The sequence below is a fragment of the Rhinolophus hipposideros genome, assembly GCF_964194185.1.
Source record: "Rhinolophus hipposideros genome assembly, chromosome: 4".
NCBI classification, from domain to species: domain Eukaryota; kingdom Metazoa; phylum Chordata; class Mammalia; order Chiroptera; family Rhinolophidae; genus Rhinolophus; species Rhinolophus hipposideros.
The window spans coordinates 2998851-3022368 of record NC_138050.1 but is presented as its reverse complement, the minus strand read 5'-3'; the positions used below and the strand labels follow the sequence as shown (position 1 = coordinate 3022368).

Here is a 23518-nt window from a genome sequence, read left to right as displayed (position 1 = left end):
AGACCTAAAATATGTGTCATTGTTGACGCTTGATTATTTAGGTGTGGATTAACTGGTTTGCAGGTTAAACATGGTAAAAATACATACATACATATGTGTATATATGTACATAGGGTGCCAAAAAAATGTATACACATTTTAAGAAAGAAAAAAAATATTAGAATTGTAATATATACCGATAGCAAAAGACGAATACGAGTCATGTGTATATATTTTTTTGACACCCCGGTATATGTATACATGTATATGTATACCCCCAGTATATGTGTGTATGTGTATATATATGCATATATAGTGTATAAATGTGTGAAAGTTTTAATCGTAGCAGAACCATTTACATATTAGAAGATATCTGTTTTGGAATCACATGCTTTACCAATTGTGTCCTTCATGGTGGAGAATTCTTTTCCATTCCTTTCCTGACAGTAGATTCCTCAGATGTTGGCTGGCTGCATAGTTACGACCAAATGGGAGCCTAACTCTGTTTGTAATGGAGGGAGGGTCCCTGACAGATTTCATCTTGTGATGGGTAAAGAAGGGAATGGAAGGAGCTGAAACTGTTTCTGCCCATGCCCATCCTGTTCCAACACTCAAAAACAGACAGATTTATTAGAACAGTAACTTTTGCCTTTTTTTGACAAACGACTTCGTTTAGTCTTAAATAATTATACTTGTATTATTTTGGATAACATCTATACAAATGTTTGTAGTGTGTTTACACATACTGGTTTTGATTGTAAGGTCGTGATAAGTCTATTTTGTGATAAATATCATTTTGACTATTTCTGACTCTTTCTTTGGGATATGGATGATTTGCTCCATCCTCCTCATCTTTTCCCTTTTCCCCTCTTCTCAGGTAATTGACAAGGAATTATATTCAGATTCTTCAGACACTAAGCTGGTCGCTATATAAAGGAGTCCTTCAAGAAACCTTTCTGAAATTATCACTCGTACTGATTTTTAAAGTTTATTAGAGAGATTGGAAGAATTAATATAAATTAGTGAAAAGTCTGAATTTATAGAATACTTGAGGAATGTAGTTTATTACTTTTAATTTATGTATATTCTCTAAAAAGTATGTGCTCAGTGAAGTAAGATTTAAGTACCTGTATTTGCGTTAAACTTATAATCTATGATGTTGAAGGCCTGGATAATTCTGTTTATTTTACATTTAAGCCTAAAATGATTCCATTTGGGATTAACGGTATGCTTTTGTTTATTTCTGTGTTTGGGTGAATACTCTGGACTTATCTATCAGCCTTTATCTTTCATAGTTGTGTGGTTTTTTAATAACATCCCTTTACTGCTTTTGATTGATACTAACGTTTTGTGGTTTTTTTTTTTTTTAAATAATAACCATTCTGTAATTTTGCACAGCAAGATGGGGGATTTTGTTCCAAATAGGATCATACTTAAGTATAATTCAGAAATACTGATCTCTTATTGATCTTTTGGATCAAAAATATATTATGCATGAGGAAAATAGAAGTTATCCAGTTAACAGATAATTAATATGTATTAAAATCTCATGTGGTTTGGAAATGTTAACATACAAACTTAATGTAAACTGGTAAAATATATAGATAATTGTATAATCTTAGATAGGGAAGTCTTGTTAAACAAATCAGTGAAGTCAGAAACCAAAGAAAAAATTCTGGTTAAATTTGACCACATTTTTTCATTTACAAGTAACAAAAACAAATAAACACACCGCCATAAATAAACCTTAAATGACAAACTGGGGGTGGGTGGCAGAAGAAAGCTTTACTCTGAAATGGCAAACCAAAGGGCGATAAATGAGGTATGTAGAAATCAAGGTTTTAGTCCCTAATTTGGGGGGGACTAAATGACAAACTGAGGGTGGGTGGTAGAAGAAAGCTGTACTCTGAAATGGCAAACCAAAGGGTGATAAATGAGGCATATAGAAATCAAGGTTTTAGTCCTTAATTTGGAGGGGGTGTCTTAAAATAACATTTGGTCCAGTGTGATTTGTTAAAAGTAACACTTTGCCCGTAATTATTTAGTAAGACATGGCTATCTTTGGTACATCACACTTAAAACCTCGACAGAACATCCTCTTCCCTACCAAAGATGTATATTTAAGTGGAAGACGATAGCATTTAGTTGTCTGCTTTATTTCTTTTAGCAACACTAACTTATTCTCATGAGAGTCTCCTCCATTACTTTTTTTTTTTTAAAGATTTTATTGGGGAAGGGGTACAGGACTTTATTGGGGAACAGTGTGTACTTCCAGGACTTTTTTTATCCCCAAGTCAAGTTGTTGTCCTTTCAGTCTTAGTTGTGGCGGGTGCAGCTCAGCTCCAGGTCTAGTTGCCGTTGCTAGTTGCAGGGGGCACAGCCCACCATCCCTTGCAGGACTCGAGGAATTGAACCTGCAACCTTGTGGTTGAGAGCCCACTGGCCCATGTGGGAATCAAACCGGCAGCCTTCGGCGTTAGAAACACGGAGCTCCAACCGCCTGAGCCACCCGGCCTGCCCTCCTCCATTACTTTTAATGGCTGCATAATAAGCCCTTGTACATAAGTGCTGTAATTCTTAACCAATCCCTTCATTATAAACATTTAGGTGGTTTTCAAAAATGTTCACTATATTTTTACACAATTCTTCAAACCTGCCCCTACCAAAATAACTTCATCAGCAAGTTCTGTTAATTTCTAGCTCCAAAACAAATCCATATTTCAACTTGTCAAATTTATTTTAATGTTTGATGGGCAAAAAATGGGTATCTCCTTGTTTTAAATTGAATTTCCCTGACTAGTGAAATTGAGCAACTTTTCACATGTTGACTTCTCAGCTCCCTTTCTGGGAAGCTCTTGAACAGGTCCTTTGAGATGCTTTGCATATTTTCCTTTTGAATTGTCTTTTCCTAATTTGTAGGAATATTTCATGTGATGTTAACACTTTGTCTTGTGTATCTCAGCTGTTTTCTCCCAATCTTTCACTTTTAATTTTTTTTGTTACATGTAACCATTTGGAAATGTTTTCCTTCTTTAGTCTTCCCCCCCCTTTTTTAGGTTTCTATGTTTTCTTTGATTAGGCAGACCTTCTCATCTCAGAGTTATATGTGTGTGTTGTGTGTGTGTGTGTGTGTGTGTATTTAAATACTTATATTGTGTTTTTCAAAAAAAGGTATGTATTTAATCCTTTTATAATATTCATATGTGATGTAAGATGGGTGTCCACCTTTCTCATACTCTTTATTGAATAATCCTTCCTCTATTTAATTGAAATGTCACTTGTATTCTGTATCAAGTTCCCATATATATATATATGTGGATCTGTTTCAGGGCTCTAGTCTATTCCTCTATTGTACTGGTACCCTAGTATTTTAATTACAGTAGCTTTATTATCTGGTGGGATAAATCTCTACTGAATGATTTGTTAAAATTTTAGTAATGCTTGCGTATTTTCTGTTTGAACTTTAGAATTGTATTTTATATTACATGTATTTTAGGATATTAAATTTTTGTCTCCAGGAACCTGACACGATGCTCCATTTATTCCGTTCTTGTTTTATGATCCCCAATAAATTATTTGGTTTTTTTTCTTAGAGTTTATATTTTTCTTACTAAATTTATTCCTAAGTGTTTTACTAGAGTTTTGAATGTACCTTATGGTAGAATTAAGTTTTAGTTAATTTAATGTTCTATTTAATTAATAGTTGCCAAATTACCAATTTCTTCAAAAATAACAATAAGATAAAACATGATCGATGTACAATTTTTTCTTTGATTTAAAGAGGATTTAAGGATTTTTAAGGCTATTATCAACTTTATGAATTGCACACTAGTTGTTTGAATTCTCGATAAACAGAATTTATGAATGACTTTCTGTTTTTATTTTTAATCTTATTTTGTCGTAAGGTTGCAACAACTATAAATATGAGACAAGGATACTACCCAGTTGATGGATGTGTTCAAGAAGATTCCTTTATGGAAAAACCGCAGTCTAAAAAGTATGTTCTGTGTATTTTGCAACTTTTTAAGGGTTAAAGAACCTTCTTATTAATTCACTGGGACCCTACTTAGATGGCAGTTACAATTTTGCATGACTTAACATTTTTAAAATATTTAATATGATAGTAAATTATGTAGGAATTAAAAGAAACATAGGATACCCTCAAGAAGCAGTCTCATTTGGAACTTTTCAGTTTTGTTAATGGCACCAAGCATCTGTAGATCACCCTAGTTCTTCGTCTCACTCATTTTACCTCCTGCAGATTCTAACTTCCCAGTGTCTCCTGTGTTCATAATGTATCTTCTATTTGTACTACCCTATTTAATTCTCTTTTGCCTACCTTCTTAGCACTTCTAGACTCTTCTCTGCTCTGTGGTTCTTCACTGCCTATCCAAGTAAAATCCAAAATTCTTTAGACTAGCATTCGTGGTTTTTCACATGACTGCTGCAGCTTCTCTGTCCAGACTTAAATGTGTGCCTAGAAACCCAAAGAATAGCTATAGTTATTTCTTTGGGTAGTAAAACCCCTTAGCTAAAGTCTGGGGCCGATTACTGACACAACCAGAAGTAGAATTCAGGTTTATTGAACGCCAGTATTTCTCCCAACTTCTATATTTGTAATCTACCAGTCATTTCCTCCACAAGCTCCGTGTAGAGTGATTAGAATAAATCTTTAGTAATCTTTCTGACTCCATGTGAGTCAGTGGCCATGCAAATTTGAAACTGATAGAGGAGTCTAGCAGATGACATAATGGGTGAGATAAGTAGATTGAGTTTAACAATGGTAAGGATTATGGCAGTTGGAAGAAGGTTCACCCCCTCCAAAGGAGACAACCTCTACTGGCTCCAGCCAGTTGTGGCCGTTAAGACTGATCCATCGTTGCCTGATCTCCTTTTTTTTTTTTTCCTCAAGAGAAAATAGAGATCTTAACTTCTATGTGAAATTTTCTGACTTTCTAACCATCATGCAAATCAAATCTGATTGTATTCTTGTCTAGATATGTACTTTTAGGAAAATTACCAAAGTACAAAGTACCTGATATGGCTACACAGTGAAATTTCACTTTCAGAAGTACATGAGTCCATTTTTAGCATCCCAAATTTTTCCAAGTTAACCATTTTTTAAATTAAATTTTCCATGTCAAGTATCCTTATGTTAGGAATTTCTGTTCCCTAATTTCAGCAGAGTTTTGTTTAAAATAGCTGTAAATTTTAAATAGAAGTATCCCTTGATATGTAACATATTGCTTTCCTGATTTATCTTTAATATGTTGAAGTAAGAATTGAATATGGACTCCTCAGGGTTAATGCACTCACATATGTTTTTAAGAACATGAATGTTCATTTTTCAAAGTAATTGAATGTTTAAAAATTAGTCTCTTGTGTCTCTCTATGAGAGTCACATTTAAACATCATAGTTTCTTCAAACTGTTACAGGCTTATGATTAACTTATTCAGCAAACACTAAGTGCTTACTGTGTGCTAGCCAATATTGGGATAGAAAGATAAAAACAGGCAAAAACTCCAGTATCTATAGACACGAAATGCAACTGTTCCCTTGCAAATTAATTTATGTAATAAATTCATTACCTTTTTATAAATTATCCAGGCCTGTAAGTACATTTTTTTAATAGCTGACATTTAAGTGTGTTAAGTACTTACTTTAATTGAGCTTAAGACAGTTCAGTGATGATATCAACATCTCTACCAAAAACTGTCAGGTAAGGAGAGGTAATTAGGTGATTAGGAAATGTACAATTTTTACTATGCGCTATTTGTAGAGGTTTATTAAGAAGTTGATAAAATTAAGCTTTCTGTGAAAGCATATTTAGTCATGGTTTCTCACTCTGCTTATCACAGGTGATTGAGAATTCAAGTGTGTGTTCTTACAAGTCATCATGTGAATTGTTGGCTTTATGTATTTTTTTCCTCCTTCTTCCGTCTCCCCCCCACTCCAGTTCAAGCCGTTGTTTCTCAGTCTAGTTGTGTAGGACACAGCTCCCTGGCCCAGGCTGGTATTACAAGCCTTGCCTCCCCCACCTTGAGGCAGACTGTCCCCAGTCGTCCGGCGGCCACTCAGAGCTGCCCATGGCAACTCTCACTGGCTGCTCTGCCGGCTACTCACAGCAGCCCAGCTCCAGGAAGAGCCATGTTCACAGTCTTAGTGGTAGAGGGAGCAGCTCACTGGCCCATCTGTGAATCAAACCGGCGACCTCAGCATTAGGAACACGGTGCTCCAACCACCTTAAGCCGCTCGTGAGCCACCGGGCCGGCCCATATATGAATTATTTTTGATAGAGGGTAAAAAAAATCAGAATAGAAGGTTAAAGCCTTTAATGGTGGTATTTCAAATAATGTACTTGACATTTTTCAGGATAAAGAATTGTTCTCAAGACTTGAAAAAGACTGCTGATCAGCAAAGTACTGGTTTAGAACATTCACCATCCACACACAGGACTGTTTTGAACTCATCAGCTGTAATGGCGGTATGAAAACTGTTATTTATAAAGTAACACGAAGCCAAACTTTTATATTTTGTTTCTGGTAGCTTAACTTTCCTTTCAAGGCTCCTATAATTATAGATTCTCTTCAAAGCTTACAGGTAAGAGGTAAACTACATTTCTTACTTAAACCTCTTATTTTTATTCTAAACTATGATTGAACAATTGTCTTTTCTTCCCAAGGCAGCCCATTCTACCTTGGACCAACTCTCTTAGTGTTCTTGATATTTATTTATATGTGGTTTCTTCTCTTTGAACCTAGTTTTCAGTCTGAAGTACATGAAACTTGTATAAAGTACAATTTTCTAATTCTAAGTGTGATTTTTCCATCCAAAAGGCCTAATAGCGTTTGTTGTTGATGATGATGATATTGTTGTTGAAAAAGTGAATTTTATCTCTTACTACATCTGATAACTTTAAATAATGTATTTTAAAGTTTAAGATTAAAAATAGAACAAACTCTAAAATGCTGATAAGTGAAATATTGTCTTGTTAAGGAGCTCTTTGGTGGGCTAAGGGAGGAGAGAGAGCACTTAATATTGCTATCTTTTACTTCAAGTTTCTATCTTAACAGCCAAATTACATATTTTTCCTTCAACTGTTAATTTTTGGATGTGTACATTTATTGTCATGATAAATTTTTCAAGATAGTTTTAAATTTCAAAATGGTTATAGGACATAATCTCATTTTTAAAAAAAGATATCTGAAATCTGGAATGCTATAACCAAAACTCTAAAATGTTAATTATTTTTAATTTCTAGGTAAGAAGGATTAACAGTGTTATTTTTCTACCTTGTTTTCAGACTTCTTTAGTGGGTCTATGTTGCTTTTGTAACCAAACTGATAGCTTGATGTTTCTGCGACTAACATGTCTAAGCATCTATTTTTATATTTTGTATTTGAATATGATCCGCTTCCCCTTCATAGGAGACTAAAACTGCAGAAGAAATTGATGAAGCATTGAAGATAGCAGGCAATAATTTTGAACAATTAAGTATTGCTGTGAAAGTAAGCATTTTTAATGATTAAATTCTCTCATGAATTAGGGCACGTTCTCTTTCAATGTGTATATTCGGATGTATTATCACTGAAGTTAGAGCTAAGCACTGAGTTATTAAGCATGGTAATCTAATGACAGAGAAACATACAACAGAATGGAAAACCTCCATGGTCTTGTGGCACGGAGCTAGCAGCCTAGTAACATTGGAGCTCTATCAAGGAACCATGATTTCTTCTTGCTCTGAGCTGAATTTTGTCTCAGAAGCATTGCAGATCTTCTAACATTGCTCATTATTTGGCTGTATATCCTCATACAAAGAGTCTTAACTCTCTTTTCTCCTGTACCCCATTTCCCAAAAGAGAGAATCACTGTTTTGATGACAAACAACAAGCAACAAGAAATTTACAACCAACGCGGTCAAAAGGTTATAGCTGATATGGGAGTTAAGACTTCAACATAAGAATTTGGGAGGGGGAAACAAAATTGAACCTATAACAATATGTCCTTCGGCACCACCCCGCCACCCCAGATTCATGCAAAATACATTCACCCCATCTCAACTTAGTCTTAACATATTTCAGCATCAACTCTAAGTTTAAAATCGTATCTATATATTTTCTAAATCAGATATGGGTGAGACTCAGGGTATGATTCATTCTGGGCCAAATCCCTCTTTAACAGTGAATCTGTGAAACAAGGTAATAAATTATTTGCTTCTAAAATACATTGGTCAGGGATAGGATAGACATTCCCATTCCAGAAGGAAGAAATGGAAAGGAAAAAAGGGCTCACAGATCTCAAGCAACAATTCTTTGTTTAGAAATGCAGAAAAGTATATGGAATATTTAATATTAAAAAAATACTTAAAATGCTTCTTTTTAAATTTAAGGAATGCTACCAAAGAAAATTCAGCTACTTAAAATGACTTGTTTGCTGTAATAATAAAAAGGGATAAGAAAGAAGTTTGGAAAACTTGTTAGACTTTCTGGGCCTTTTTGCCAATTTATCCATAGACAGTGCCCACAGAGGTGTGACCTTGCTGACAAATACCAGGATTTAAAGTTGAACCTTGTGATTTACTCCATTTTTATCATCTAATCTCTTCTTGTGCTATTATTTTGAAAAGTCCAAAAAGTACCTTTTATTTTGAAAATTATGTTGAATAGTACAATTTCTACAAAATAAAAATGCAAAATTAGTGTTATGTTCTTCCCAGAGGCTTGAAAACATACACGATCAAACACAAGTGGAGTCAGTCAGTCTTTTAGAGGTTCTGGAGAAACAGTTTGATCAACTTTTTACTTCTCTTGATTCCAGGTAATAACTTAAAAATATAGACTCAATGAAACTGAAGTTCTAACAATAACATGTCATTTTATTTCTTTGTATAGATTGAAGTAATGAGTAATTTTTAAACAAGTTGGGAAGATAATGGGTGGTCTCTACAGGCTGATGTTTACAGCTTCAAAATAAGGAACAATTTGTACATTTTTTCATTATTCAGTCTGTTTGCTTTCTGGTCCCAAAGCTAACTGTTAAAATGAACAGGTTTCTTTCTTAAAGCAGCACAGAAAATTATTTGCAAACTCTGAATCTGTGTTGTAAAATTTAGCTTACTTGGGAAAACGCAAATATTTTCTTATGTATAGTGCCATCATTTTTTTCGTAAATTTATTTGCATCAGAGCAAATGATACTCTGATGCTTTCTAATACTTACTTCTAAACAAATACCATACAGTTATATATTTATCACTTGTTAAAAAACTCTTTGATGTATATGATCTGTAATGATCTTAATCACATCCTACACTTGAAGAAATAGGATCGGGAAAGTTCTGACATGCCCAAAGAATATATTAGTAGTGAGTGGTGCTTGTCCTATTGACTCCTAGTTCTTTCAGGCACAATACACTATCAGTGAATCAGTTGATATTCTTTACTCTTACATGTTGATGCGATCTCGCATGTGGTCTTTAATTATAATATTTAAGTGATGGGTAATGTGCATGTATTTATTTTACAGTTTTTACAGTGGTAAAACATATATAACAAAGTTTACCTTTTTTATATGGTAACTTTAACTTTCTGAAGAAACACCAAGTTGTTGTCTACTGTGGCTACACATTTACTTTCCCACCAGCAGTGTACAGGGTTGTTCCATTTTCTCCACATCCTCCCCAGCAGTGTTATTTTCTGATTTTTTCTTTTCTTTTTGATAATCACACTCTAATGGGAATGAAGTAATATCTCATTGTGATTTTGATTTGCATTTTCCTAATGACTGGTTATGTTGAGTATCTTTTCATGTGCTTATTTACTGGCCATTTGTATACGTCTTAGGGGGAATGTGTATTCAAGTCCTTTGCCCTTTTTTTTGTTTGTTTGTTTTTAATTTTTACTATTTTTATTCCCCTCTTTGGCCACCATCAGCTTGTTCTCTATATCTATAGATCTGTTTCTGTTTTGGTTATTCATTTACTTTGTATGTTTAGATTCTACATGTAAGTGAGATCATAAGGTATTTGTCTTTCTCTGACTTATTTCACTCAGCATAATGTACGCAAAGTGGCAAGATTTCATTCTTTTTTATGGCTGAATTACATTCGTTTTGTGTGTGTGTGTGTGTACGTACCACATCTCCTTTACCCATTCATCTATTGATGGATGTCTAGGTTGCATCATATTTTGGTGCAGTGAACATGGAGGTGCATATATCTTTTCAAATTAGTGTTTTTGTTTTCTTCAGATAAACACCCAGAAGTGGAATTGCTGGCAGCTGTATTTTTAATTTTTTGAGGAATCCCCAGACTGTTTTCCATAGTGGCTGCACCAATTTGCAGTCCCACCTATTGTACAAGGTTTTTCCACATCCTTGCCAGCACTTGTTTGTTGACTTATTGATAATGGCCATTCTGATAGCTGTGAAGTGGTATCTCACTGGTTTTTATTTGCTTTTCCCTGATGATGAGTGATGTTGAGCATCTTTTTATATGTCTGTTGGCCATCTGTATGTCCTGGGAGAAATGTCTATTCAGACCGTCTGTCCCATTTTTTTTTTTTTAATTGGGGAAGGGGACCAGGACTTTATTGGAGAACAATATGTACTTCCAGGACGTTTTTCCAAGTCAAGTTGTTGTCCTTTCAATCTTAGTTGTGGAGGGCGCCTTTCAGCTTCAAGTTGTTGTCCTTTCAGTCTTAGTTGTGGAGGGCGCAGCTCAGATCCAGGTGCAGTTGCCATTGCTAGTTGCAGGGGCCGCAGCCCACCATTCCTTGTGGGAGTCGAACCAGCAACCTTGTGGTTGAAAGGATGCACTCCAACCAACTGAGCCATCCGGGAGCTCAGCAGCAGCTCAGCTCAAGGTGCCCTGTTCAATCTTAGTTGCAGGGGGCGGAGCCCACCATCCCTTGCAGGACTCCAGGAATTGAAGTGGCAACCTTGTGGTTGAGAGCCCACTGGCCCATGTGGGAATTGAACCGGCAGCCTTCAGAGTTAGGAGCGCAGAGCTCTAACCGCCTGAGCCACCGGGCCGGCCCCCTGTCCATTTTTTAATTGGAGTGTTTGGTTTTATTGGTGTTAAGTTGTATGAGTGCCCATTTTTGACTTGGATTATTTATTTTGTTCTTGGATTGTAGGCATTCTTTATATATTACTGGTACTAATCTTGTATCAGATACATCATTTTCAGATATATTCCCCCTTCTATGAGCTGCCTTTTCACTCTCTTGATAGCAGTATTTGATCCACAGAAGTTACTGATAAAATCCAACTTATCTTTTGTTGCCTATGCTTTTGGTGTCATATCTAAGAAATCATTGCCGAATCTAATATGGAGCTTTCCCCCTATTTTTAAAAAGAGTTTTATAGTTTTGGCTCTTATATTTAGGTCTTTGATTCATTTTGAGTTAGTTTTTGTATGTGGTATGAGGGAAGGATCCAACTTCGTTCTTTTCCATTTAGATGTCCAATTTTCCAGCACCATTTGGTGAAAAGACAGTCTTTTTTCCATTAAATGGTCTTGGTACACTTGTCAAAACAGTTGACAGTATATGTGCAGGTTTATTTCTGGACTCTCTATTTTATTCCATTGGTCTGTCTCTATGCCAGTAGCACACTGTTTTGATTACTATAGCTTTGTAGCAAGTTTTGAAATCAGGATGTGTAAATCCTCCAACTTTGTTCTTTTTCAAGATTGTTTGGTCAGTTTGGGGTCCCTTGAGATTCCATATGTCTTTCAGGGTGGGTTTTTCTTTTTTTTAAATTAAAGCTTATTGGGGTGACAATTGTTAGTAAAGTTACATAGATTTCAGGTGTACACTTCTGTAATACATCATCTATATATATCACGTTGTGTGTTCACCACCCAGAGTCGGTTCTCTTTCTATCACCATATATTTGATCAGGATGGGTTTTTCTATTTTGCATGAAATGTCATTGGGATTCTGATGGGGATTGCATTGAATTGTAGATCGCTTTGGGTAGTATTGACCCATGAACATGGGATAGTTTTCCTTTTATTTCTTTCAGCAAGGTTGTATAGTTTACAGTAAGAGGACAAGTCTGCTGCCTCTTTGGTTAAATTTATTCTTAAGTATAATCCTTTTCTATTTTAAAGGAATTGTTTTCTTGATTTTCTTTTTAGAGTGTTTGTTGTTAGTGTATAGAAATGTGTCTGATTTCTGTATTGATTTCATATCCTACATCTTTGCTGAATTCCTTTATTAGACCTACAGGTATTTTTATGGCATTTTTAGGGTTTTCTACATATAAGATCATGTCATCTGCAAAAATATAATTTTACTTTTCCAATTTGGGTGCTTTTTCTTTTTGTTGCCTAATTTCTGTGGCTAGAACTTACAATAATATGTTAAAGAGCAATGGCAAAAGCACACATCCTCATCTTGTTCCTGATCTTAGAAGAAAAGCTGTAAGTCTACCATCTAGTGTAATATTACCTGTGAGTTTTTCATATGTAGCCTTTATTATGTTAATGTAGTTTACTTGAATTCCTAGTTTATTGAATATTTTTTTATCATGAAAGTATGTTGAAATATGTCAGATCCTTTTCCGGCATCTTTTGAAAGGATCATGTGGGGATTTTTACTTCTTCCTTTAATGTGTATAACATTAGTTGATTTTTGTATATTGAATCATCCTTGTATTCCAGGAATAAATCCCACTTGGTCATGATGTGTTATCCTGTTAATTTGCTGCTGAATTCAGTTTGGTAGAATTTTGTTGAGGATTTTGCATCAGTACTCAGATATTGGTCTGTAGTTTTCTTTTTTTTTCTTTTGTAATATCGTCATGCAGCTGTGGTAATGCTGGCCTCATAGAATGCATTAGGAAGTATTTCTGCCCCTTCAGTCTTTTGAAGAGTTTGTGGGAGATTGGTATTAATTTTTTATTAAACATTTGGTAGAATTCACCAGTGGAAGCCATCTAGTTTAAGGCTTTTCTTTGTTGGGAGATGTTTTTTTTATACCTATTCAATCTCCTTACTTGTTATTGGTCTGTTCAGATTTTCTATTTCTCCCTGATTCAGTCTTTTTTTTTTTTTTTTAATTTTTATTTTTACATCCCTCACACCATGAACCCCCCTCCCCCCATCCACCACCACCCCGACCTCACACGGAGCCATCACATTATACACATAAAATTATAGTTGGCATTCATTAATGTCCAGCCTCTGGTACAATGCCATGACCAGGCATCCACAGCATCCCTGAGGTGGTCTCCCAAACAGGACACATGTCCATCGGACACCCAATCCCTGATTCAGTCTTGGTAGATGGTGCGTTTCTAGAAATTTGTCCATTTCAACTAGGTTATCCTATTTCTCGGCATGCAGTTGTTCATGGTATTCTCTTCTAATCTTTTTCATTGGTTATCATGTGCCCATTTTCTTTCTGATTTACTAAATTGATTCTTCTCTTTTTTTTCTTTCTTAGTCAGTGTACCTAAAGAGCTGTCCATTTCGATATTTTCATAGAATCAACTTTCGGTTTCATTGATTTTTCTCTATTTTTTTCTATTCTCTGTATCCTACTTCACTCTAATATTTATTATACCTCCCTTCTAACTTTGGATTTAGGTTGTTCTTTTTCTACTTCCTAGGATGTAAAGTTTGGTTGTTGGTTTGCCATCTCTTTTTTAATAGTGTTTACAGTTACGTATTAACCTTTTAGCTCTGCTTTCACTGCTTCCCATTAATTTTAATATTTTGGGGTTTTTTTGTTTTAATTTGTTTCAAGGTATTTTCCTAGTGATTTTTTTTTTTAACCTATCTGTGTTTAGGAGTATGTTAATTTCCACATATTTATAAATTTTCTAGTTTTCTTCTGTTACTGATTTCTAGTTTCATTCCATTGTGACCAGAAAAGATAATTTGTATGCTTTCTGTCTTTTAAAATTTATTAAGACTTGTTTCACTTAACACATCGTCTAATCTGGAGATGTTCCACGTATGCTTGAGGAAAATGTGTATTCGCTGCTGGGTGGAGTGTTCTCTATATGTCTGTTAGGTCCAATTGGTTTATAATATTATTTAAGTAGTTTATTTCATGATTGATATTCTGTATGGTTTTCTATCCATTATTGGAAGTAGGATACTGAAGTCTCACTTATTATTGTAGAACTCTATTTCTCCCTTTAATTCTGACAGTGTTTGCTTTGCTTTAATTCTGTCAGTGTTTGCTTCATATATTTTGGAACTCTTATATTTGGTGCATATGTATGTGTTGTAACTGTTATATCTTTCTGGTGAATTGACCCTTTATCAATATAACGTCCTTCTTTGTCTCTTGTAACAGTTTTTGACTTAAAGTCTATTTTGTGTGATTATTAATATTGCCACCCTAGCTCTCTTTTGGTTACTATCTGCTGGAATATGTTTTTCCATTCTTTCATACGTTCTTTTATGTATGTCTTTAGATCTAAAGTAAATTCCTTGTAGACCCAAATATATGCTATCATTTTTTTAAATCTGTTTTTGTACTTTGTCTTTTGATTCAGAAGTTTAATCCATTTACATTTAAAGTAATTACTGATAAAAAAGGACTTACCTACTTTTTCCATGCTGTTTTCATTGTCTTACAGCTTTTTCTGCCATCTATTTCCTGTATTACTATCTTCCTTCCTTTTTACCTTTTTGTAGTGACAGATTCTGATTCTCTTCTCATTTCTTTTTTGCATATTCTAGAGTTTCTTTGTGGTTATCATGGGTATTATGGGTATTACATACAGTTATAGCACTGTATTTCAAATTGATGCTAATTTAACTGAATTGCATATAAAAAGTCTACTCCTTTACATGTCGATCCACTTTATTTTGTTGACACAATTGCATCTTTATACATTGTGTACCCATTAACATAGATTTATAGTCATTTTCTGTATTTGTCCTTTAAATACTATAGAAGAGAAAAAGTGGAGTTGTAAACCAAAATTACAATCACACTAGATTTTATATTTGTCCACTTACCTAAAGGTATTTACTTTTACCATAGATATTTATTTTTGTATGGCTCTGAGATACTGAGCTTTCTTTTATTCTAACCTAAAGGACTCTATTTGGCATTTCTTGTAGAACACGTATGTTGGTGATGACCTCCCTTAGCTTTTACCTGAGAATGTTTTAATTGTTCCCTCAATTTCTTTGAAGGATGGTTTTGCTGGGTACAGAATTCTTAGGTAATGCTGGCTTCATAGAATGCGTTAGGAAAAGGTTTTTTTCCTTTCAACACTTGAACTATGTCTCCCCACTGCCTTCTGGCCTCCAAGGTTATTCGTGAGAAATCAATTGATAATCTTACTGAGGATCCCTTTTATGTGACAAATTGCATTTCTCTTGGCACTTTCAAGATTCTCTGTGTCTTTTGACAGTTTGATAATATTGTGTCTCAATGTGGAGCATCTAGGTTTATTCTACTTAGATTTCTTTGAGTTCTTGGATTTGTAAATTCATGTATTTTATCTAATTTTGGAAGTTTTTAGCAGTTATTTCTTCAGATAATTACTCTGTACTTCTCTCTTCTTCTTTTGGGATTCCCATAGGGCATATATTGGTCCTCTTGAAGAGTATCTCTGAAGTCCCTTAGGCTCTGTGTACTCCTCTTCATTCTTTGTTCTTTCTGTTCCTCAGACTCAGTAACTTCAATTGTTCTATCCTCAAGTTTACTGATTTTTATTGTTGCTCAAATCTGTAGTTGAAACCCTGTAGTGAATTTATTTCAGTTATTGTACTCTTGAGCACTGGATTTTCTGTTGGTTCCTTTTTATAATTTCTGACTGTTGGTATTCACATTTTGGTCCCTCGTTTTCCTGATTTCCTTTGTATGCTTTGTTGAAAATTGGGCCCCCCGACCCACCACCCCCTAGTCAGTGCAAACTGGCTCTTTGCTGAGCATGCTCTGAGCCTTGGGACAGCCTGAGGTGAAAGCTTATAGAATTCCCAGGTCTTGTGAGCATGTATTATACCTGGGTCTGAGTGTGGCTTTTTGGATTCTCTTGTATACGTGGCTGCTTGTAAGTGTCTTATTTACCCTAAGAGTCTTCTAAGCTTCTCCTCTGAGCCTCAAATGGTCTGTTGTGTGTCATTGCCTGTAATTTCTTACCCAGGTGTCTACAGCTATTGGTCTATTTTCAGCCTTCTCAAGCTGTGCCCATTGCTTTTTACTGCCTGAGCTCCAAATTAGGTGAAACAGACTCATTCTTCAAGCAGCCCCCAGGCAAATTAGAACATTGAAAATAAAGTCTGCTGTCCTCCCTCTGGTTTGAGAGAAAGAGTTGGGAACTGTGCCCCACTGCCTTCAGACCAATACTGTGCCACGCCAAGGAGGGGGCTAGGCAAGGAGAAGTAAAACCCATAACATTTCCTACTGTTTTGAGTGTGGCTTTTTATTGATTGGGCCTTTGTTTGGTTGCTGTATATCTTTGTCTATTTTCCAGAGTTTTTATAAGATTATTTAAACCATTTTTTTTGCATGTTTTTGACATCTCTGTTCGGGAACGAGGGCTTAAAATTTTCTGGTCTGCCATTTTGCTGACATCACCAAATAAGCATGAGTTTTTAGGAACCATACTAGAACTTGTCAAAATGGTCAGTTTTTCACCCTAAAGAAATGACTTTCAGAGGTTATATGAGCAATTACTAAAAGGTTTTTGTGATACCTCTTCAGTGTGGCAAAATCTTTTTTGAGGCCAGATTTGACTTTGAGGAAATAATGAAAGACGTTTGATGAATAACATGAGTGAGTGAGAGGCTACAATTTTTGTTACAAAAATTTTTAATTGCCATCATAGGGTAATTCCACCATAAGTTCAGAAAAGATTTTAAGTAATGAGGTAGAAGTAATGAAGGAATAATTATATAGCCTTCCTAAGTGATTACTTTGAAGGTTATAGTTAATTGACACCTAAGTTCTGGTTTGGTGAAGTCTCCTTTTAAATATTTCATATTCTTATAATTTGTGTCTATTGATAGAAATTTAAAAATATACAGGTAGATCCTGTTAAGCAATGAGTACAGATAGGTCAATGTAATGGCACAGGTGACCGCAATTAGAGAGGATTTCTATTTTGGGTGGAATCATCTAGGGTCTGTCTTAACCTTGTAATTCTGTGACAGCTGTATCTAGGATATAATTATAACCTACAAAATTGACTTTTTCTCTACTTATACATATATAGCTTCCAATTATAATACATTTCAGTTCAATTGAATGCTTCATTTAACCATGTTAAGTTCATTAACCAGTGAAATTACCCTTTTGATATGCTATTAATGTAAATCCACTTGCATATAAATGCTTACAAAATTCTTCAAATAACTTTGTGATCTTATATGAAGGAAAAAGAACTTGTGTGAAGAAGTAGTGAAAAATACAGATGATTATTTATCAAATGTAATAATGGCTAAAAACTACCTTGAAGAGAAAAAAAAAGATTTGGATGCAGCTATGAAGATTGCAAGAGAGTTAAAATCAGCACCTTCTCTAAGGACTTACTGTGACTTGAATCAGGTAATTTTAATGGTTCATAATGTGAGTTATTTCTGAGGTAGCTTATTTTACATGTTTTTTAATATGATGTTTAAGAGTTATAATAAAAATGTTTTTTTCAGATTATCTCGTATTGGCATCAATTTAGAATTCTTAGCTGTTTGAATTCTAAGACAAACATTAATAAATTTGTTTAGCCTTTTATTATTAAATTATTTACCACTTAGGGTAATGGTATAGTAAGGTTTTTATAACACATGATCTGAGAACAAGTAGGATGACATTGAGTTGAAAGTTGATGTTTCTAGGACACTTGAATAAAAAATCAGGACATATAAGGGTAGCAAACTAAAGGGGACTCTTGTTTTCATAAGCAATTTAGTTATGACTTTCAACTCTTGACTTAAAAACTTAATTCAAGATTCCATTCAAGTTTTTTCCTTTCCCCGCCTGCCTCCCCAGGTCAAGAGACAAGGTGCTTTAGCTATGTCCCAATCATGTGCCCAGGGAGTAGAGTTGGGTAAAAATGGAGAAACGTATTTCTTTTGAGATCATGTGGCAGGGTTGGGTTAACTGTGGATCCTCTTTGCTAATTTCTACCTTGCTCCCTTGGGGAATAGATCGTACTCTGTCTTTGAATCCTCAGGGCTTCATTTTCCACAGGTAATCAGATGTTTGGACTGAACTGAGGTATGAAATAAAAGCCATTGGTTTCCTGCTTCCAAAGTCTCTAACTTTAAATGAAAGAAGAGTTTGCCGCGGTCTTACTTGGCCAGACCTCCTTCCAACAGTAGTTCTAAAAAGAATAATAGTCATTTCTTGTGTGTTCCACATGAGGCATTAGGAGGTGGAAAAAAGTGGTAAATTTCGTCTTTAGTTAGCCTCGTTAGGAAGATGTGGCAAAAAAAAAGAGAAACATTTGAGGACAGCAATGCAGGTGCAAAATGAATCTGGTCAGAATTTCCTCTGATTAGTATTAACTATATCTCATTTGTTACCTGTGTCTTTTGTTGTTGTTATCTGTTATACATGTCTCAAAAAGAGACTGAATTTCCTTCCATGGGGAAAAAGTCATAAAAACTTATTTGCATCCCTTCCTTTGAGTGCCTAAAATGAAACCTGAATACTTTAATTAGTGAAATACTTAAAGGGTATAGTTTTTCTTCTAAAATCTAATTCTGTTTCAACAATATAAAAAAAAATAATAAAAAATAAAATAAAATAAAATTCACATGTGAGTGACACTTTTCTTTTGATTCCAGATTATCCGGACTTTGAAGTTAACATTTGAGAGTGAATTGTCTCAAGTTAGCACTCTAAAACTAAGGAACTCTCCCAGGTAAATAAGTTATAATTCAGGAGAACATAACAATTAAATATAAAAATGTATTAGAGCCTAGGCTTACTAAAATAGCAAGCAATTATAAAATGAAAATTTGGGTCACAAATGTTTTCCAAGTTAGCAACCAAATTAAAATAAGTGTAATTTATGATAGATAAGAAAATTATTTAAATTTCTTTTAGAGTTTTTATGTCCTCAGCTGATTTTTATTTAGAAAAAGTAATAAAATTGTATTAGAACATTTACTTACATGCTAGTGTTTTCTTTTAGGTTGAATATGAATTGCAGTGAGATCATCTGTATGTTTAACAGTATGGTAAAGATTAAATTTGAGGACTCAACAAAGTAAGTATTTGTAAGAATGACAATGTACCATTAGTGTCTGACAGGGCCTAAGAGACAGAAAAAGTGCTGTTTGGTGTAGTATGTATGAATCAAAAGTTGAAAAACAATATAAAGGGCAAAATAGTTTCTATCAGTTATAGTCTGTAAAATATTTAAGATTAAAAGACCTAGCCAAGGGATCAGTATTCAATGAGATATGTGGCAAAGTTATTTTTGAGATTCATTCATTTAGCCAACATTGAACACTGATTTTGTGCCAGGCATTAACACCCTCAATGTTGACATACATGTCAGAGAAGTTCCAATAAGTAGAGCACAACATAATTGCTATCGTAGTTATAGATGCAGAATTTAGTAGGCGGGGAATAGAATATGTAGGTTGGCTTTCTTTTCCAATATCCAGATAAACATGAGAAGCCAAATTGTTAGAAGCCGCTTTGTTTGCAGTCTTGTTTGCGGTAGAGGGAATAAGATTAATTAAAGAGCTTAACAGCATTAGGCCCAGATAGCTTTCCATTCCTTGCCACCGCATGGAACACCTTCCCAAAGCCCTGGAGTACCAGTCTCTTGACTCGAACCACTTTCCCCAGTGTGCAGCCCTGCCCCATACTTGCCCCTATGACTTGACTTTTTGTGCTCCAGAGGATAATCATCATTTTTTCAATCAGTACATTATTTCAGACATTTTGATAACTTGAATATGGTTACTGTCAAATATATATTTTCTTACTGTCAAATATTTTTAATACCAAAAGCTATTGTGTCTCTTTAAGAATCTATATAGATCTTGTCTCGACTTAAAAATTTTTTTTTAAACTTTTACTTATTTATGTGTGTTTTTCCAGAACCCATCAGCTCCAAGTGAAATAGTTTTTTCAGTCTAGTTGTGGAGGGTGCAGCTCATAGTGGCCCATGTGGGGATCGAAACGGCAACCTTGTTAAGAGCACCGCGCTCTAACCAACTGAGCTAACCAGCTGCCCCCTTGACTTTAAATTTAACTCAGTAGTCATTTAAATTTTTTCCTAGTTTCTAGGGAAAGTATCAGTGTTCCTGTATCTAGTAATTACAGGTCGTAATTAAACATTGCATTTGCCCAGTGAGAGCAGGTATTGAAGTAAGTCAAGGACAGTACTCCGGAAAAATAAGAAATTTTAGGGTAGGGAAAGGGTAGCTTGCAAAAAACAAACAGAAACCAAGCAAAACGGCGAAGGAGCAGGCAGAAGCTGAAAGACAGAGTGGTGGTCTAGAAGTCAAAGAGGGGTTTATGAGACTGAAGGTGGTTGACAGTGTTAAATGTCTTAATAAGGCTAGACAAGAGTTGTTATAAAAAGAAATATTTAGATGCAAAGTTGCATGCATATATGTATCCTCAGACCTTTATTCAACACGTACTGATTTTTCTTGCATTAAGTGCATACCTTCTGTTGGAAGAGACAGATGTGTCACTACTTTTAATTGACGTTTTTGGTTCTTATTTCTGAAATGCTTCTTAAGTGATCTGTGATGGAGCTATTCCATCAGGGGTTAACTAAAACACAAGCTCATTTCTGTACTTGTATATTTCATAGCCTAAATCTGTGTGGATATGTGAAGAAGATAGAAAAATATGGAGTAAATAAATAATCCGCTGTGGCTTAGTGGCTCTTGAATAGTGATACCCAAAGGATTCAGATTAATCGTGATTTCTAGCCATGGTGGAGGCTTCTAATAATTTGCTCAGGATTCTACCCTTCACTGTTTTTTGTTTATTTGTTTGTTTGTTTTTTAACAATTTTATTGGGGAAGGGGAACAGGACTTTATTGGGGAACAGTGTGTACTTCCAGGACTTTTTTTTTTTCCCCAAGTCAAGTTGTCCTTTCAGTCTTAGTTGTGGAGGGTGCAGCTCAGCTCCAGGTCCAGTTGCTGTTACTAGTTGCAGGGGTCGCAGCCCACCATCCCTTGCGGGAGTCGAACCGGCAACCTTGTGGTTGAGAGGATGCGCTCCAACCAACTGAGCCATCCGGAAGCTCAGAGGAAGCTCAGCTCAAGGTGCTGCGTTCAATCTTCGTTGCAGGGGGCACTGCCCACCATCCCTTGCGGGATTCGAGGAGTTGAACCGGCAACCTTGTGGTTGAGAACCCACTGGCCAATGTGGGAATTGAACTGGAAGCCTTCGGAGTTAGGAGCACGGAGCTCCAACTGCCTGAGACACCAGGCCGGCCCCCTTCATTGTTTTTTTTGCACTTTATTTTTAAGCCAATGAATTAAAAGAATAAATCTTAACATGATTTAAAATCAAACACCTAAGCCAAATCAAAATGACTTTGTTTGAAAACTTACATCCACTGTTCTTTTAGGACTAGATCATTGTGGCATGACTGTATCAAATTCTTCTTCAGCTGCTCATTGATTATACTTCTGTTGCCCTTTTTAAGCCTTTGGGCTTGCTTGGAGCTGGGACTGGGCAAAAATTTCTCTTTGAGTAATAGAAATATTCTAAAATTAGATTGTGGTGGTGGTTGCACGACTCTGTAACTTTAGTAAAAATTAGTGAATCTTATGATGTGTGAATTACATATTAATAAAGCTGTTTAAAATATACCGCTGAACACCTGTGTAACTTTACCCCTTGTTATGTGTCACAATATTAAGTGTCATATGGAAAGGAAATGATTGAAGGTAGATATAAAAATTTTATGAAATGATTTAAAGTGGCCATATGCCTCTGTATTTTTAAACAGATGTGATCCCTCCAAAAGTGAAATTGGCCGGAATGTTCAAAGGAAATACAATCATGGAAAGGAATTTTCTTGTCCTGATACATACCTCTCACCAGAAAAGAAAAAGGTTGATGTGTCTGTGCTAACTAATGAAGCCCCACCTCCTCCTTTGCAACCGGAAGCCAAAGATATGCATTTAGAAGTAAAAAACTTCCAGCCACAGAAAGAGGTTGCTGCAACAACATCCTCCAAAACCATTGCTGCTCTGCCTCAGATGGGTTCTAGCCCTGATGTGATCATTGAAGAAATTATTGAAGAAAACCTGGAAAGTGAGTGAAAATACAAAAGCAAGGAGACAATAGATCGTGTCTGTAATTAGAAACAAAATTAGTACCTTTCTGTCACTGTACTTAATAGAAACATATTGCTCTTAGCTTATACCATTCCCCTACTTTCACATTTTCTAAAATTAGGATCATTTTTATTTTTAATGAAATAATATAGCTAAGCTCTGGGATGTAAATTGAATATTTGATTCAAATGGGGTATTTGACTTTTTAGTGTTCCATATATAAACCTCATATAAAAGGTGAAAATGTAAATGAGATTTCTAGAAGCAATCTCATGACTTTGTCCTTACATTTAAGAACAGCTTCTCTTAAATCATTGTTCTGGGATAGAATCTGTTATAAAATGAACTATCGTTAACATAATAGCATCTCTTTTGTAACATTTAAATGTATCGTAATTATTTGATTAGATTTCCAATATTGGTATTCTCCCCATTAACACAAGCGTGAAATACTAGTATGTGTAGTTATACTACTGGTTTTCTTTAGGGTCATTTGCAAGATCCACTTGGTTCTCTTCCTTCCCCATGGCGTCTGTTCCATTGGTCAACTCTCCAGAATGACACGAATACAAAAAAGGGATATGCTGTTTTCTCTCCATTTCACTGTATTATCATCACTGATATCTCAGTTAAGAAACCACTCATGACTACCTACTGATACAAGGGGTCTTGCCATTCCAGTATTTTTCAATTCAAATACAGTGTTTTAAACAATAGTATGCCATTGTCAGCTTAATGAAATTAGTGCAGTTGCCTTTACTTCCTATTTTGCTGTCGCATGCCTCACAGGTTATCTTATGGAGACACCCAGATATCCAGACAAGCCTCTTCAGGAAAAGCCATCTCTTCCTTTTGGCTCAAAAGCAGGTACTTGAACAACTCTGAACTTGATATTATGGAGTTTGCTGTATGTATAATGGCCCTTAGGTAGCATGAAGCAATGAAGAAAATGAATTTTACTGATAACTAAAACTTCTTCCTTTTTAACGCTAAAAGTTTGGCTGTTATTGGCAAAAACATTTCTAAAATTTATAACACAGAATTCTCTCAGATGTCTCTCCAGTTACATGTATTTATCTCCTTACCCCATCTTCAATATGGGTATTATTCTTTTTGATCTATATTGGATAATTAAAATTATCCATTTGCTCAATTTTTATCATCTGTACTTGGCTATCTTCAATACTAGTACTCCTAGTCTTTTAAAAACATTTTTACTAGATTAAACATCTACATTGCTCAAAAATTAAATATTTAATATATATTGTATAGTATATGTGGAAATGTAATATATATGT

The 23518-nt window shown here is 35.0% G+C and overlaps 1 protein-coding gene across 1 annotated transcript in view; it reads left to right on the top strand.

Moving 5' to 3' along the window:
* The window catches only part of RNF17 (ring finger protein 17), a gene marked incomplete at its 5' end in the record, with an annotated part of 94277 nt that overhangs the window by 3327 nt on the left and 67432 nt on the right, over window positions 1–23518 (top strand). Inside the window, 9 exons of the mRNA XM_081046130.1 lie at window positions 3885–3976; window positions 6353–6464; window positions 7408–7488; window positions 8697–8797; window positions 17330–17501; window positions 18743–18819; window positions 19093–19167; window positions 21890–22197; window positions 23010–23087. Coding sequence (XP_080902256.1) covers window positions 3885–3976; window positions 6353–6464; window positions 7408–7488; window positions 8697–8797; window positions 17330–17501; window positions 18743–18819; window positions 19093–19167; window positions 21890–22197; window positions 23010–23087 — 1096 coding nt within the window. The remainder of the gene's footprint in view (window positions 1–3884; window positions 3977–6352; window positions 6465–7407; window positions 7489–8696; window positions 8798–17329; window positions 17502–18742; window positions 18820–19092; window positions 19168–21889; window positions 22198–23009; window positions 23088–23518) is intronic.